The 15,821-nt window shown below is 36.6% G+C and overlaps 1 protein-coding gene across 1 annotated transcript in view; it reads left to right on the top strand.

The window, feature by feature from the left end:
* DNAH8 (dynein axonemal heavy chain 8) overlaps nucleotides 1–15,821 on the top strand; it is a gene marked incomplete at both ends in the record, with an annotated part of 333,524 nt that overhangs the window by 6,261 nt on the left and 311,442 nt on the right. Inside the window, 5 exons of the mRNA XM_079713152.1 lie at nucleotides 103–187; nucleotides 5,962–6,113; nucleotides 6,863–7,052; nucleotides 7,555–7,718; nucleotides 14,151–14,327. Coding sequence (XP_079569278.1) covers nucleotides 103–187; nucleotides 5,962–6,113; nucleotides 6,863–7,052; nucleotides 7,555–7,718; nucleotides 14,151–14,327 — 768 coding nt within the window. The remainder of the gene's footprint in view (nucleotides 1–102; nucleotides 188–5,961; nucleotides 6,114–6,862; nucleotides 7,053–7,554; nucleotides 7,719–14,150; nucleotides 14,328–15,821) is intronic.

Here is a 15,821-nt window from a genome sequence, read left to right on the forward strand (position 1 = left end):
ATGAGGACTAAGGTATATAAAATGCCTAGCACAGGGCTTGGTTCATTTTATTATAGTTTCTTAGTCATTTTATTGATTATCATTTTCTCTTTTGTTTAACAGCTGGAAGCATTTACTCTTTTCTTTAAGAAAGATGGTTGTAAGACATTGAAGTTTTTGTACCAGGAAGGAGATGTACCTGGTCTTGGTAAGGATGTTTTGCAAGGGTAACATGCCAGCTATTCAAGAATGAATGTTAAAGTGCAGCATATCTTTTCTCTTATACGTAAACAATCTTATATTTATAAAGAAAATTTACCAGGAGCTTACAAGATTGCTATAATGATTGAAGAAGAAAGCATCCTTATAGAAGTCATTGACCTGTCCTGGGAATACACATTTTCACTAGAATTTAATTGCCTTTTCCTTGAAACAGATAGGGCCATTTTGTACACGTGTTGTCAGATGACTAGAAATAGTCATGAAACCACCCGAAAGCACACCAGTCACTCCCTGTGGTGCTGGGTCAGCATCTTGTGTTTGCTGCAGCTGGTAGTGGAATATCTGGCTTTCCCTACTTTTCACGTTATTCCAAAAAGAATTGATACTTTACTAGGTCATTAAACTTTTGTCTTAATAACTAGGTACACGGATCATCCTTTGGTTTTAGACTACTTATCTTATAAATCTTGTGGATTTTACCGTGTCCCCTCTGTTGGTTCTTTCTTGCTTTCCTCCTCTGCTGCCTTTAAGCTAGGCTCCTATCTCATGCCTGCCCCAGTATTCCAAATTGAAAACCAGTATCTCTGTTACCAGATTTCCTCTCTGAAATCCATACTGCTTATTCCTGCCAAGTAAATCTTTCATTGTCCTGCTGTTGGATTGAGTCCAAACTCTTCATTTATTCCACTAAGGCCTGTCATAATCTGGACACAGAGTACTTGTTTAGTCTGATCTCCTATTCTGCCAGACATGAACTTGCTGCTCTCTCTAAGCCAGTCTTCATGGTTGTCTGTCCACACCAGTCATTTCCGTGCCCTTTTCTCCACCCTCCTAAGTGTCTCCACCCAGCCAAATCCTACCCCTCCTCCGTATCGCCTCAGGCATTCTCTTTACTTCAGAGCCTTACCAGAGTGTTCCAAACCACATCCATCACTATCCTCCAAACGCCTGTCTCTTTTAAAGTTTGCATTGCAAAAATACACCACTTGATCGTGTTCTTCTGTTTTCATCTAATTGTTTAATATATATGTCTTTCTTCACCAATGAAATATGTAGACTCATGATTAGTGACTATGTCTGCTCTATTGATCTTCTGTCTCTCACCATTCTTATGCTGGGACATTATTGTAAGGTCCAAATTTTCATAATTCATTACAAATTAAAACAATAGCTGAAAATATAGAAAGGTGAGAAAATATCTACCATTAGAAGAAAAATTAAAACTACCACCCACATTCCCACTTACTTGGAATAATCAAGTTAACTCCTTGATGAGTATCCTTCTGTAACTTCTTTTGTATATATATGTGTGTGTGTGTGTGTGTGTGTGTGTGTGTATTTCCCTCTATGTATTTTGATATGTATATGTACAGTATGTATGAGGTATGTACATATATATACACAGTATATATACCACTATGTATATAGTTTTACCTTCTGCTAGTTTTATCTTCTGATCACTAATTTAGATGTTTGTAATGACCCAAATTATAAGTATTGCTGCAAGTCTAAGACATATTCATGGTTCATTGACTCTTGACATCCAGAGTTGCATATATAATATGTAGAGTTGGATCCTATTTTGCAGTATATATATATACTGCTATACATATATATATTTGGGGGGACACATTCAGTCCATAGCATTTATTGTTATTGTATATTGCCTCAAACCTTCTTTGGAAGAGTATAGTATAAATAATAATAATGAAACTCTCAAGCTTTCAGCTGAAAAAAAAAAGTATCATTTTCAAACTTATTGGGCCAAAACAAGAATGTAGAGCTAGTGAGAATATTCCTTTTGTGCCAAGATTACAACACCAGACAGACAGAGCTCTCCAAGATGCTTCTGGATGACAAGGTAAGTTTGAGACGGGCTCTCTGTGCCTCCACCTTTCCACAGCCTACGGCATTCTTGCTGCCTTTAACCAGGAAAGTAATCACCTCTTTTATGGCTCACAAGTAGCATCTCACTTATTCCGAATGTGCTGGAGGCTGGGAATGCTTTGTGGTTTACTGACCTTGTACCCACTCTGGTGCTTTGGGTCGTTCTTTGTCAAAATTTATGAAAGTACAAGACAGATGAGAAGGGGGACGTGCATTCTTCAGCTGGAAGAGTGACCAAGTAACTACAAACTGCTGCCCCTCCTGGGATTGTGCTGGTCACTGCAAACTTCAGCACCCCAATGACTTGTTCCTCCAGACAGCGCCTATGCCTACACCTTGTTCACTCAGACCACCAGCCCTGTGGGTCCCGAGGAGGCAAAGCTTGATGGGGAGTAGGCAGGTACTGGATGAAAGTGTAAGGGGCCAAGGTAGGACTGAGAAGGAAGCCACTTTCTTCATACTCAGTGCCCTGCTCTATTCTAAGACCCCTCTGCCCTAACAATTATCTTTCTAAATAGCCTTGGTCCAAACTTTGGAGCTCAGGGTGGATTTCAAGTCAGTATCAACAGTGTGAAACTTTCCATTTCTTCTAGACAGGTTATCCTGTGTATCCTGGTATATGGGTGAGAGTATCCCACACCAGATGTTGTTTTCTTAAAATGCAGAGCTTATCACACCCTCCACTGACGATGTGCAGACCCCTGGGCCTGCAGGGAGGAGGGGATCACATATAGACACTGTTTGACACACTGGTTTAAAGCTCAGTTCTGGAGAGGGTCAGAAGTGAGGTGGTGAAGACAAGCTCCACTCTTTACTCGCTGGGTCACACTGGGAGAGTTATTTCACCTCTCCAGGCCTTGGTTTTCTCATCTGTAAAATGGGAACAGTAATGGAACTCACCTCATGGGATTGGGAGGACCGTGGTGTATGCTGGGCTCAGGGCAAGTGCCTTGTAAATTTTGCCTCACTCCCTAAAAAAGTCTTGTCATCCAAGATTATAGTCCAGTCTCAGAAAGAAAAAGGAACTCAGTAGCCATGAGAGTTAGTTCAGCCTTCTCTTAATTATTTTCAAAAACATTGCATTTCCTGTTTGGGGACCATGTCACCCAAGATATGCTTCCTTTTTTTTTTTTTTTTCAATTTAATTGGACTAAAAAAATCGACTTATAAATGCTTTATAAAAATGGGATCCAACTCTATATTATTCTATGGTAGCTTTTAAAAATTGATAATATTGTCTTCTCCATGCCACTGATACATTTCCACAATTAAATTTTAAACAGTTGCATTGTACTTCATTAGGCTGATTCAACTATTGGGTTCAAAACTTATTATTAGTTAGGCTGTTCACAACTTTTTTCTCCTTTAAACAATGCCTCAATGAATATCATTGAAGCTAATTCTATGTGGATTAGGAAGACTTTTTAGGGAGAATTCTCAGGAGAACTGCCAGAAGAAAGGGTAAACATACTTTTAATTATTATTTTTGCTATTTCCAAAAATAATACATTTATCAGCTTGGTAAGTATTCCTCTACATGTCTGTCTTATATGCATGTGCTAATATGTAGACACTTATTATCATTTTAAAAATATGATCATATAACACGTTTTATTCTTGACTTACTTTTTGGACTTGACAGTATAACCTAGACATTTTTTATGTTATTAAATATAGATTTAACTAATTTAAAAGATGCTGTATAGTATTCTATAGTGTAGCTGCATTTGGATTTTTAGAAGCCAGGAATATATTCAGCTGTGAGTAATGGAAATCCTAATAGTAGCTTAAACAAATAGGGAGTCTATTTTTCTCTCATAACTGGGCAGGCAGTGGCTAGCAGTGGTTCAAGTGCTCAGTAACGCCATCAGAAACCCAGATTCTTATTTTATTTCTGTTCTGCCATTCTTTTTTTTTTTTTAATTTAATTAATTAATTTATTTGGCTGCATTGGGTCTTCGTTGCTGCGTGCGGGCTTTTCTCTAGTTGCCGCGAGCGGGAGCTACTTTTCGTTGTGGTGCACGGGCTTCTCATTGCGGTGGCTTCTCTTGCTTTAGAGCACCGGCTGTAGAGCGCAGGCTCAGTATGTGTGCCACATGGCTCATTTGCTCCACGGCATGTGGGATCTTCCCTGACCAGGGATCGAACCGGTGTCCCCTGCATTGGCAGGTAGATTCTTAACCACTGCGCCACAAGGCAAGTCCCCTATTCTGCTGTTCTTAACACATTGTTTTGTGTTCATATTTGTTCCACATGGTTGCAAGATGAAGTCTAGACATTATGTACAGGTTTTCATCATGTAGGAAAGGTGCCTACTAGTTACACCTCTCCCCTTTATCAGGAAAGCCCAAGCTTCTTATGTCACATGACTACCCTAGGGGCTAGGGATACTGAGAAAGCAGTTGTCTCCCTGAGAATGTACAGATTGCTAAATGGGACAAATTCAGGTTCACTTATCAAGGAAAAAAGGGAGAATATTAAGGGTAAAGGTAATTCTGCCAACCTCCATGAATGAGCATTTGAGCTCTACATTGCTGCATACCATGTCTCAGGGTTCTTTGGCTGCAAGCAAGATGCAGACTCTGGCTTAGGTAAGCAAAAAAATTAAAACATTTGGGTAGTTCACAAAATTTAGAACTAGCTGAACAATCAGGCCTTGGGAAAAATAGGAATAGAGCATTTCCATGGATTTCAGGGCAGTTTCTTTGGATTCATCAGTAGATTGACCTTGCTCAGATACCCTTTTATCTTTGTGTCTCTGCATTCAAGATTTACAGTCTTGCAGAGAGTCTAATTAGTATAGTTTTCACATGTGTACCCCTGCAGGGCTCTGAGACTGGTGTCTTCCAGAATCCCAGGATGGGAGAAATTCCCCAAACCCAAAGGAAGGAGGGCTGGGCAGACAAAAGATGCTTATGGTTTTGTGATAGGGATGTAAAATTTTCTTAGATCATACTGCAAATTGGTTATGGTTGTGAACAGGAAGACTGTTGATTTTTTGCTTATTAATATTGCAACCAGGGACTTCCCTGGTGGTACCAGTGGTAAAGAGCCCACCTTCCGATACAGGGGATGCGGGTTCGATCCCTGGTCGGGGAACTAAGATCCCACAACTAAGCCCACATGCCACAACTACTGAGCTCACACGCCTCAACGAGAGAGCCCGTGTGCTGCAAACTACAGAGCCCACATGCTCTGGAGCCCACATGCCACAACTAGAGAGAGAAAACCCGCAGTCCACAACTAGAGAGAAGCCCACACGCCACAAAGAAAAGATCCCACATGCCTCAACAAAGATCCTGTGTGCCGCAACTAAGACCCAACGCAGCCAAAAAAATTTTTTAAAAAAAGAACGAAAAAAATATTGCAACTAGATATCTAACAGAATTCTCGTATTTTAAATAGTTTTTAAACATTGAAGAAAGATTTCTAATGATACATTTTCATTGAAATTAGTTCAAGGAAGGATTTAATATAAGTTGGGTGCTATGAGAGTATTTAGTGGGGGACAGGATCTTCTTGGGGGAGCCAGTGAAAGTTTACCTGAGAGGTGGCATTTTGGCTGAGATACGAAAGATTAGCAAGGATTAAGGAGGCAAAGGGTTGAGAATGGGATAAGAGAAGGGTTTGCATGAAAGTCCTGCCTGAGGCCAGGCCAAAAGGAGCAAAGTGCAGAACTCAGTGAAAGGCACCCAAGGAGGCTGCAATTTAAGATTTGCAATTACATCTTTTCATCGACAAAAAATTTTATTCCATAATTATATTGAAAACTTCTTAAAGTAAAGCAAGGAACAAGGGTATAAGATCCACAGTAATTTATGACATTTGATCAGTCATGTGATCGTATGCTAAGTTCTTGACTTTTGTTTTCAGAATGTGGTCGAACTATTGCTGGAGCAACCAAAGGGGCAAAAATGATGAGATTGTATATAGACAACGCAGCCCCAGAAAAACTAAAAGGAGTGTGTGTAGTTTTTGTTCGCTGTCGCAATGATGTCCCTATAAATACTAAAAATATTCATGAAGTATGTTTACATTTTTTCAAATATATGGTTAAGCATTTTTGCCAGCTTTATTGAGATATAATTGACATATAACATTATGTAAGTTTAAGGTATACAAAGAATTGATTTAACACATTGTGAAATGATTACCACCATAGCATTAGCCAACACCTCCATTGCCTCACATAATTACCTTTTTTTCTTCTTTTTTGGTAATGGCATTTAAGATCTACTCCCTTAGCAACTTTTAAGTATACAATACAGTATCGTTAACTACAGTCACCATGCTGTACATTAGGTCCCCAGAACTTATTCATCTTATAACTGGAAGTTTGTACCCTTTGACCAATGTTTTTTCCATCCAAATTTCTGGGCAGAGGGCTAGTTTCATTGCCTTTTACCTCAACTGACAGAGTTTTTCTCATCCCCTTTTCATGGACAGGGCAACTGTCCACCTAGAACTTTCTTTATGTAGGAGGCTCAGTTTCATTTCCCTCACATTGTATGGACCCCAGGCCATATCTCCTTCCCTATGTAGAAATTAAAGCACCAGGGAAAGTGTTTACTTGATGAGCAAGTATGTGAATGGTTAAATGCAGGCAGAATATAAGTTTGTTGATTTTAGAACCTTAAAAATATTCACCACTTAAGTTTTCCTAATAGTTTATAAGATATATTGTCTATACTTATTGTAATGTAAAATAGGTTATGATTTTCAGTTCTCTAATGGGATCAGCATGTAAAATAACATTTGAACACTACCCTTTTAGGAAGTGCTATTTACTTTTCTGGACGTATCAGAAGGACTCCTAGATGGGATTAGGAATATGCTGGCAAATATATTTCTACCAGCTATTCTTGCGACAAATAATTGGGGTGCTTTAAATCAGTCCCAGCAAGGAGAATCTGAAAAACACATTTTCACTGAAACCATCAACAGATTCCTTTCATTTTTAGATGGTAAGTATAATATTTAATGTTTAATCAGTTACTACAAATGAACAAATTAACTATAAGATATGTTATTAAAAATAAGCATTAGAGAAAACATTTCCATCTTAAAAGAAGATGTTAAAGTAATTATGAGACCTAGAGATAAGATATCAAATCATTAGAACTTCTCTTTCCACGGATCTCTGAAGGCATAAGATACATTTTCTTTTATAGCTCCCATTGTAGAAGGAGGATTCTCTTCCTATATTATTTGAGAAAACTTTTACCATATTTAAAAATATATACGTTATTATGAACTCTTTTTAAAATATAAATTATATTATTTCATATTGTTAAAATATGCAATTTTATTAATAAATCATAGTCACAATCTAATGATCAACTGGAATTATATTTCTATAAAGTGTTAGATCTCTAACATTTTAGTAATTAAAGCTTGAAATCACACATTGGCATTTAACACATTGACATTAAACACCTCCTGTCAATATTACTTTTTCCTTTTTAGGTGCTAGAATAAGTATTGAGGGAACAGTTAAGTTAAAGAAGATAGACAATGTTGATTTTTCCAAACTGCATACCTTTGAAGAAGTGACACTCGCAGCTAGAAATTCAGAAACTGTTCGTCAGCTAGAGGACGTGCTGATGATATGGTACAGACAGATTGAACAGGTGAGCTGACCTGAGTGATTTCACCAGATATGAGTTATAGTTCTTATCTGTGTCCTAGTCACTGCATTTTGTCCCTAAAAGTAAAGGGAAGAGGAGCCTGACAGATTCTACTGTGAAACTCAGCCTATTTTTGATTCTAGTGCAAAATCATTGTTCTCTTTGGACCACTTAATATCAACTTTAAGATATTTCCCACTTTAAGGAGGAAACCATAACATTATGGCTTGAGAATGGAATAATGAAAAAACAGAAATAGCCAGCATTTATCTCCAATATCTTATGTATTGTTTACACTCTTCATTAGAGAGAGAGGAAAAGTACACAGTGAAGTGACTATAGCCACAATGCTAGACACTTAATAAATACCTCTTGGTTGATCAATGGAATTGTCTGTGTTGACAGAGAGGTTCAAACTAGGCTCATTCCTATCAGTACTGCAGTGGCAAGTCTGCAGCTCTCTGGCCACATACATTTTCTCTGGCAGTAAGAAAAGCAGTGATAGGAATGGGGTATATGTCAACATTCTGGGAGGTGCCAACTTACACTACAAACGTTGCCCACAACCAAATATTAGGTACTTGCTCTAAACAGAAAGAGGACTCTAGAAGCCAACTTACAGATCTCTAGTTCATGAGCGCAGGACAGTGAAACTGGAGAAGAAAATCTTCAGTTGAATGAGGACTAGGGGAGAAAAATCTTGAGCAAGCAAGAGTTAGAGAAAAGCATTTCCGATTTTACCTCTCTTATAACTGTTGGAAGGAGGGAGGTGTAGTTGGAGTGGAAAAATTGGAGGACTTTGGAAACTCCATCAAGGCCTGGAGTGCTGGCCACAAAATTTGCTCCCAGGTGTCACTAGGTACTCGAAGTAATTGTCCACCAAGGACTCCTGCAGCTGCCTACTATGCCAGTAGGCATAGGAAGAGGGAGTTGTAAGCCATTGTGGAATTCATGCTGTGTCCTACACAGTGGCTGAGGAGATCTCCTACAATTATCATGATCAATCAAAATAGATCTTCTTTTATAAAAATGAGCAAGCAAAAGAAGTAGCTTAACATAAGGAGATTAGGCAACTTGAAGTAAGAAAAGTTGGGGGGAATTCCCTGGTGGTCCAGTGATTAGGACTCTGTGCTTTCACTCCTGAGGGCACAGGTTCAATCCTTGGTTGGGGAACTAAGAACTAAGATCCCACAATCCTGTGAGCCACGCAGCCCCCCCCCCAAAAAAAGGAAAATCATGTTGGGCAGTTGTAGCAAATGGTCTCCAGTTAAGCAGAATCAGTGCAAGAAATGGGAGACTTCTTTAAAAAAAAATTACATCTAAAATAAACCTTGACCTCTTGTCATACACAAAAATTAATTCAAGATGGATCATAGACATAAATATGAAAGCTAAAACTAAAAAAGAGATACATGCAACAACATGGATGAATCTCAAAAACATGTTGAGTGAACGAATCCAGCCTTAAAAAAGTAATGTGAAAAATAGAACAAAAAATATACTTGAATCAGAACATAATGTAGAACTATATTAATATCTTATTAAGATACAAAACCCAGAAGCCATGAAAGAAAAACCTGACATATGTGACTATATAAAAAAAGTAAGATCCATATGGCAGAAATCACTGTAAGCAACATTAGAAGATAATTGACCTGCTGGGAGAAAATATTATCAGCATATGTAACAGAGTTAGTATCCATAATATGTAAAGAACGTCTATAAATCATTAAGAAATGGGCATTTCAGAGAAAACTTGGCCAAGGATATGAACAATGTCATTCAAAGAAAGTACATGGACATGTTTGACCTGGGAAAAGAAGGGGACATAGGAGTGCTGTGATGTCTTCAAATATTTGATGGTATTTCATGTGGACTTAAACTTGTACTGTAATGGCTCTAACAGGCAGAATTAAGAGTGGAGTGTGATGGTTATAAGGAGGGAGATTTTATTAGGATCACTTACAGAATGTCCCCCCACCCCGAAAATGGAATGTTTTTTATCCCTGAAAGTATCTGATTTGAAGTTGGATTATCATCTATGAATAATGTTGTAGTAGGAATTAAACATCAAAAGTGTTGCTTGATTTAGTTGATTTTAAGGTCCATTTTCATTCTTTAATTCAGTGATTCAAATTATATAGACTTTCAGCCACTAAGAAAAGTTTAAATTATGTCTAGTATCCTCTATTTAAGGAGGTGGAGAAACTTACAATAAGATTAGGAGAGAGTTCCATAAACCATGGTTAAAATTAAAAGCATTTCATGGATTAAAGAGAGAAGCTTCATAGGTTTGAAAAATCAACTGTGTATTTTGCCTCGTTTGTATTCTTAATTCCATCACGATTGTAGTTATGAAAAGTTATAAGCATAAAAAAGGTACAGAAAGGGCTTCCCTGGTGGCGCAGTGGTTGAGAGTCCGCTTGCCGATGCAGGGGACATGGGTTCGTGCCCCGGTCTGGGAGGATCCCACATGCCGCGGAGCGGCTGGGCCCGTGAGCCATGGCCGCTGAGCCTGCGTGTCCAGAGCCTGTGCTCTGCAACGGGAGAGGCCACAACACTGAGAGGCCCGCGTACCGCAAAGAAAAAAAAAAAAAAGGTACAGAAAATAAGAAACACCCCTGTAAGTGCCACTGAGATTAAACAGATACTAACCGTTTGCTATTTTTGCTTCAGATCTCTTATTTTCACTAAATCCTCCAACCCTTTCCTCTCCCTCCCTGTATATTACCACCATTCTGATGTTATTGTCTCCTCCATTCCCCTGAAAGTTGTATACTTTTATTGTATTTGCATATTTATAAGCTTTATATTATATATACATGAAAATACAGAATATATATTTGTGTTTAAAATCTTTACATAAATGGTATCCTTTTTCAGTTTTTTTTTTCTTATTTAACATTCTCTTTCATCCATGTTGGTGCAAGTAAATTTAATTCATTCACTTAACTATTGTCTGGTATTCCTCTATGAAAAAATCCGTTTATTCTGTACATTTCCAGACATTTAGGAGACATTCAAATTATGTCTAGTATCCTCTGTTTAAGGAGGTAGAGAACTCACCTATTCCCTCAGAAAGCAGTTGTTTCTACTTTTTTTCCTGTTACAAACAATAATAATACATCTTCAATGAATATCTTTATTCCAGTCTCGTTGGCACATGTTCAAGAGTTTCCCAGGGAATGGCTGAGAGAAGTAGTACGGATTTTTTATTGGGTACTACAAAGCCCTCCACATAGTGGTTATATTAACTTATATTTTTTTACAGAAGTAAATGGGAGTTCCCATGTCTTCATATCTTTTGTTACACTTGGGACTGTTGGATGTCTAATGGATGCCAGTATGTTGGATGTGAAATGGTATCTTGATTTATTTTGCATTACCCTGAACACTGTTGAGGCTGTGCACGTTTAATGGCTATTTAGATTTCCTCCTTGTTGAATTGCCTGTTCATATCCTTTACCTAGTTTTCTTTCAGATTGCCTGATGATATCTTAACTGAATTGTTGGAGTTTGAATAATATTTTCCGGCTGTTAACCTTTTGTTGGTCCCCATTGTGTCCTGCATTTTCATTTGGTATTGGTGTCTTTAGTCATGTGGAAGTTTTACATTTTAATGTAAATATATTTGTTAAAAATGGTAATCCAGCCTCAATTTAGCTACCTCCAGTGACTAGAAGCTTTGTGCTTTTTGTATTTTGGAAACACCTTCCTACTACAGTGTTGTGAAGATATTCTCCTAAATTATTTATTTACTTTAAATACTGAAATATACCGAAATGAACAACAAATGAATAAAAATAAAATAAATTGTTGTAAAATTAACACCTGTGTAACTTTTGCACAAGAAATAGAGCATTACCAGCACCTTGCAATCTCCATGCAGTTTTCTTCCCAATTTTAACTCCCTTTTCTTCTCCCTAGTGGTAACCATTTTCTTGGCGATTATAATGTTCAGTTCCATGCTTTTCTTTATAGTTTTACCCCCATCTCCCATATTTTCATTAAATGTTTTACCATTTTGTTTTTAATATTTAGGTTTTTAATCTATGTGGAATTATTTTTGTGTGTGTATAATGTGAGGTAGGAATCTAATTTTGGCTTTTTCCATATGGTTAGCCAATTGTCTCAGAAGTGTATTTAGTAGTCCATTCTTTGCCAGCAAATTTGTAATATCTATCAAGTTTCTAGACCCCTTTATCTATCCCACCTGTCTACTTATTTGTTTTTTGCACTCATACTGTACTGCTTTAATTTATGTTGCTTTTTACTAAATCAGCATTTGGTATGGCAAGTCCCTTTCATTATTTTTCTTCAAAATTGCATTGATTACTTCTGGTTGATTGTTCTTCCAAATTAATTTTAAGACTAGTTTGTTAAGTATCATGAAAAGAAAACCTTGTTGAGATTTTGATTGGAAATTTCATTGAATGAAACAAATTTCATTTCATTAATTTAGAGAAAATTTCCATCTTTATATTGTTGAATTTTTCCATCCATGAACGTGGTATATTTCTCCACTGATTTAGGTCTTCTTTTGTGTGCTGAAAGTAAGTTTTCTATTTTTCTCCACAAAGGTCTTGCACATTTTTTATTAATCTCTAGATATCTTACATTGTTATTATTTGTTATAGCAAACACTATCATTTTAGAAATTACATTTTCAGATTGCTAGATGGCTTGTAAAGAAATGCTACTGATATTTATATATACAGCCCAAAACCTTACTGAATTATTCACTTTTATTAATTGTAAAAGTTTGTCTTTAGATATTCTTGAATTTTTAAAATGTGACCAACCATTCCCTCCGTGATAATGCCATTGTTTTTTTATTTCCAATTCTTATACCTTTTGTTGACTTTCTTTATCTTTTTCTATGATCTCCATGACCAGGTTGAATAGAAGTGGGTGATGATAGTGGCAAAATTGTCTTGTCTTTGGTTTTAAAGTGGTATTTTCTAAAATTTCATCTTTAAGTATGATGTTTTAAATCACAGCAAGATCCTTTTTGACCCATCTCCTAGAGAAATGGAAATAAAAACAAAAATAAACAAATGGGACCTAATGAAACTTAAAAGCTTTTGCACAGCAAAGGAAACCATAAACAAGACCAAAAGACAACCCTCAGAATGGGAGAAAATATTTGCTAATGAAGCAACTGACAAAGGATTAATCTCCAAAATTTAAAAGCAGTTCATGCAGCTCAATATCAAAAAAACAAAAAACCCAATCCAAAAATGGGCAGAAGACCTAAATAGATATTTCTCCCAAGAAGATATACAGATTGCCAACAAACACATGAAAGGATGCTCAACATCACTAATCATTAGAGAAATGCAAATCAAAACTACAATGAGGTATCACCTCACACCAGTCAGAATGGCCATCATCAAAAAATGTACAAACAATAAACGCTGGAGAGAGCGTGGAGAAAAGGGAACCCTCCTGCACTGTTGGTGGGAATGTAAATTGATACAGCCACTATGGAGAGCAGTATGGAGGTTCCTTAAAAAACTAAAAATAGAACTACCATATGACCCAGCAATCCCACTACTGGGCATATACCCTGAGAAAACCATAATTCAAAAAGAGTCATGTATCACAATGTTCATTGTAGCTCTGTTTACAATAGCCAGGACATGGAAGCAACCTAAGTGTCCATCGATAGATGAATGGATAAAGAAGAGGTGGTACATATATACAATGGAATATTACTCAGCCATAAAAAGAAATGAAATTGAGTTATTTGTAGTGAGGTGGATGGACCTGGAGTCTGTGATACAGAGTGAAATAAGTCAGAAAGAGAAAAACAAATACCGTATGCTAACACATATATATAGAATCTAAAAAAAAAGGCTCTGAAGAACCTAAGGGCAGGACAGGAATAAAGACGCAGACATAGAGAATGGACTTGAGGACATGGGGAGGAGGAAGGGTAAGCTGGGACGAAGTGAGAGAGTGGCATGGACTTATATATACACTACCGAATGTAAAATAGCTGGTGGGAAGCAGCCACATAGCACAGGGACATCAGCTCCGTGCTTTGTGACCACCTAGGGGGTGGGATAGGGAGGGTGGGAGGGAGACACAAGTGGGAGGAGATATGGGGATATATGTATATGTATAGCTGATTCACTTTATTATAAAGCAGAAACTAACACACCATTGTAAAGCAATTATACTCCCATAAAGATGTTTTAAAAATTATAATATACATGTAAAAAAAAGTATGATGTTTGCTGCAGACTTTTGGCAGGTACTAATTATCATGGTAAAGAAATTCTCTTCTAGTCTTAGTTTGCTAAGAGTTCTTAATATTATTCAGTGTTGAATGTTATTTGTACTTTTAACTTTCTTTGAAAAGGTGCAAATAATGAGGTTCTAAAAGAAGAAAGTAACGTTTCTATACTCTGTCAACTTTTCTGATTGCAGGTACTTATTGAAAGTGAGCAGATGAGAAAAGAAGCTGATGACTCAGGTCCTCTCACTGAATTGGAACACTGGAAACGCATGTCAGCCAAATTCAATTATATCATTGAACAGATTAAAGGGCCAAGTTGTAAGGCTGTTATAACTGTGCTTAATGTTGCACACTCCAAACTCTTAAAGGTAAAAGGCCTTGTATTTTAAAGTTTACTTCAGAACAACCAACTGGAAAATTACCCTTCTTGAACTGCTTCTTCGCATCGTATACTTTGCATCATGTATTTAGAAGTGTTAAAACTTTCAGTAAGGCTTTCTCATGTACCATCATTACTTCCAGAAGAGGAAAAGGAAGTACAGAAATGAAAATTTATTTCTCAATATTTCACACACCAATTTTGACAGTACTACTATGGGGTGATTGCTATTTATTTTTAAATTGTTTTTGAAATTGTAAATCAATAGAGGCTTATTGAATTAGAGAACTATATAGAAAGTCAAAAGCAAAAATGTCCTCTATCTTACATCTCATCCCCACTATTCCATCTCCTTTCCTAGAGGTCATATTTATTAACAGTTTAGCTTGATTCTCTCCAGGTCCTTTTCTGTTTCTTCCTTTAAAAAAAAAAAAATATATATATATATATATATATATATATATATATTTGTTTTGTGTTTCTAAATTTTTAAAATTACATGGCATCATACTCTATTTTTCTTTAACTCCCTGGTCCCCCCAACAGCATATCTTGGAGTGTTATACCTATCAGATCAGGCTATTTCGTTTTCCATAATGTTAATGCATCAGGTTTTATTTAATCATTTTCTTGTTTTTAGACAAATTATTTCCTTTCTTTTTTTCAACAGTCAAGATATAATTCACATATTACTCATTTCTGCCATTTAAGGAGCAAAATTCAGTGGTTTTTAGTACATTCACAGAGTTGTGCAACCATCACCACAATCAATTTTAGAACATTTTATCACCTCAAAAAGAAACCCTGTACTCTTTAGCTATCACCTCCCATGTCCATCTGTCTCCTTCCCCTCATTCTAGCCCTAAGTAACCACCAATCCACTTTTTATCTCTATAGATTTGCTTGTTTTGGACATTTCATATAAATGGAATCATATGATATGTGGTCTTTTGTTACTGGTTTCTTTCACTTGGCATAATGTTTTCAAGGTTTATCCATGTTGTAGTATGTATCAGTAATTATTCCTTTTCACAGCTGAATAATATTCCATTTTATAGATAACAGCACATTTTGTTTATCAGTTTATGGATATTTGCATTATCTCTACTTTTTGGCTATTATGAATAATGCTGCTGTGAACATTCTTGTACACGTTCTTGTGTGGACATATGTTGTCATTTTTCTTGTGTATACCTGGGAGTGGAATTTCTGGCTCAAATGGTAACTCTGTGTTTAAATTTTTGAGGAAAATTGTTCCTTTTCTATGTGTTCACAAACATTACTACAGTTAAAGCCTCTACGTGCCTACAAGCAAGTATTTCCCTAGGGTGTATACTCCACAACTTTGTTAATACTTATTATCAGTTAAAAATTTTTGTTTGCCTGTCCAACATGTGGAAAATGGCTTGTTGTATTTTGCCTTTTCCTTAATAATGAAGTTGAGCATCTTTTAAAGTTTATTTGCTATTTGCATTTATTCTCC

This window comes from Hyperoodon ampullatus, assembly GCF_949752795.1.
Source record: "Hyperoodon ampullatus genome assembly, chromosome: 10".
Lineage (NCBI taxonomy): Eukaryota > Metazoa > Chordata > Mammalia > Artiodactyla > Ziphiidae > Hyperoodon > Hyperoodon ampullatus.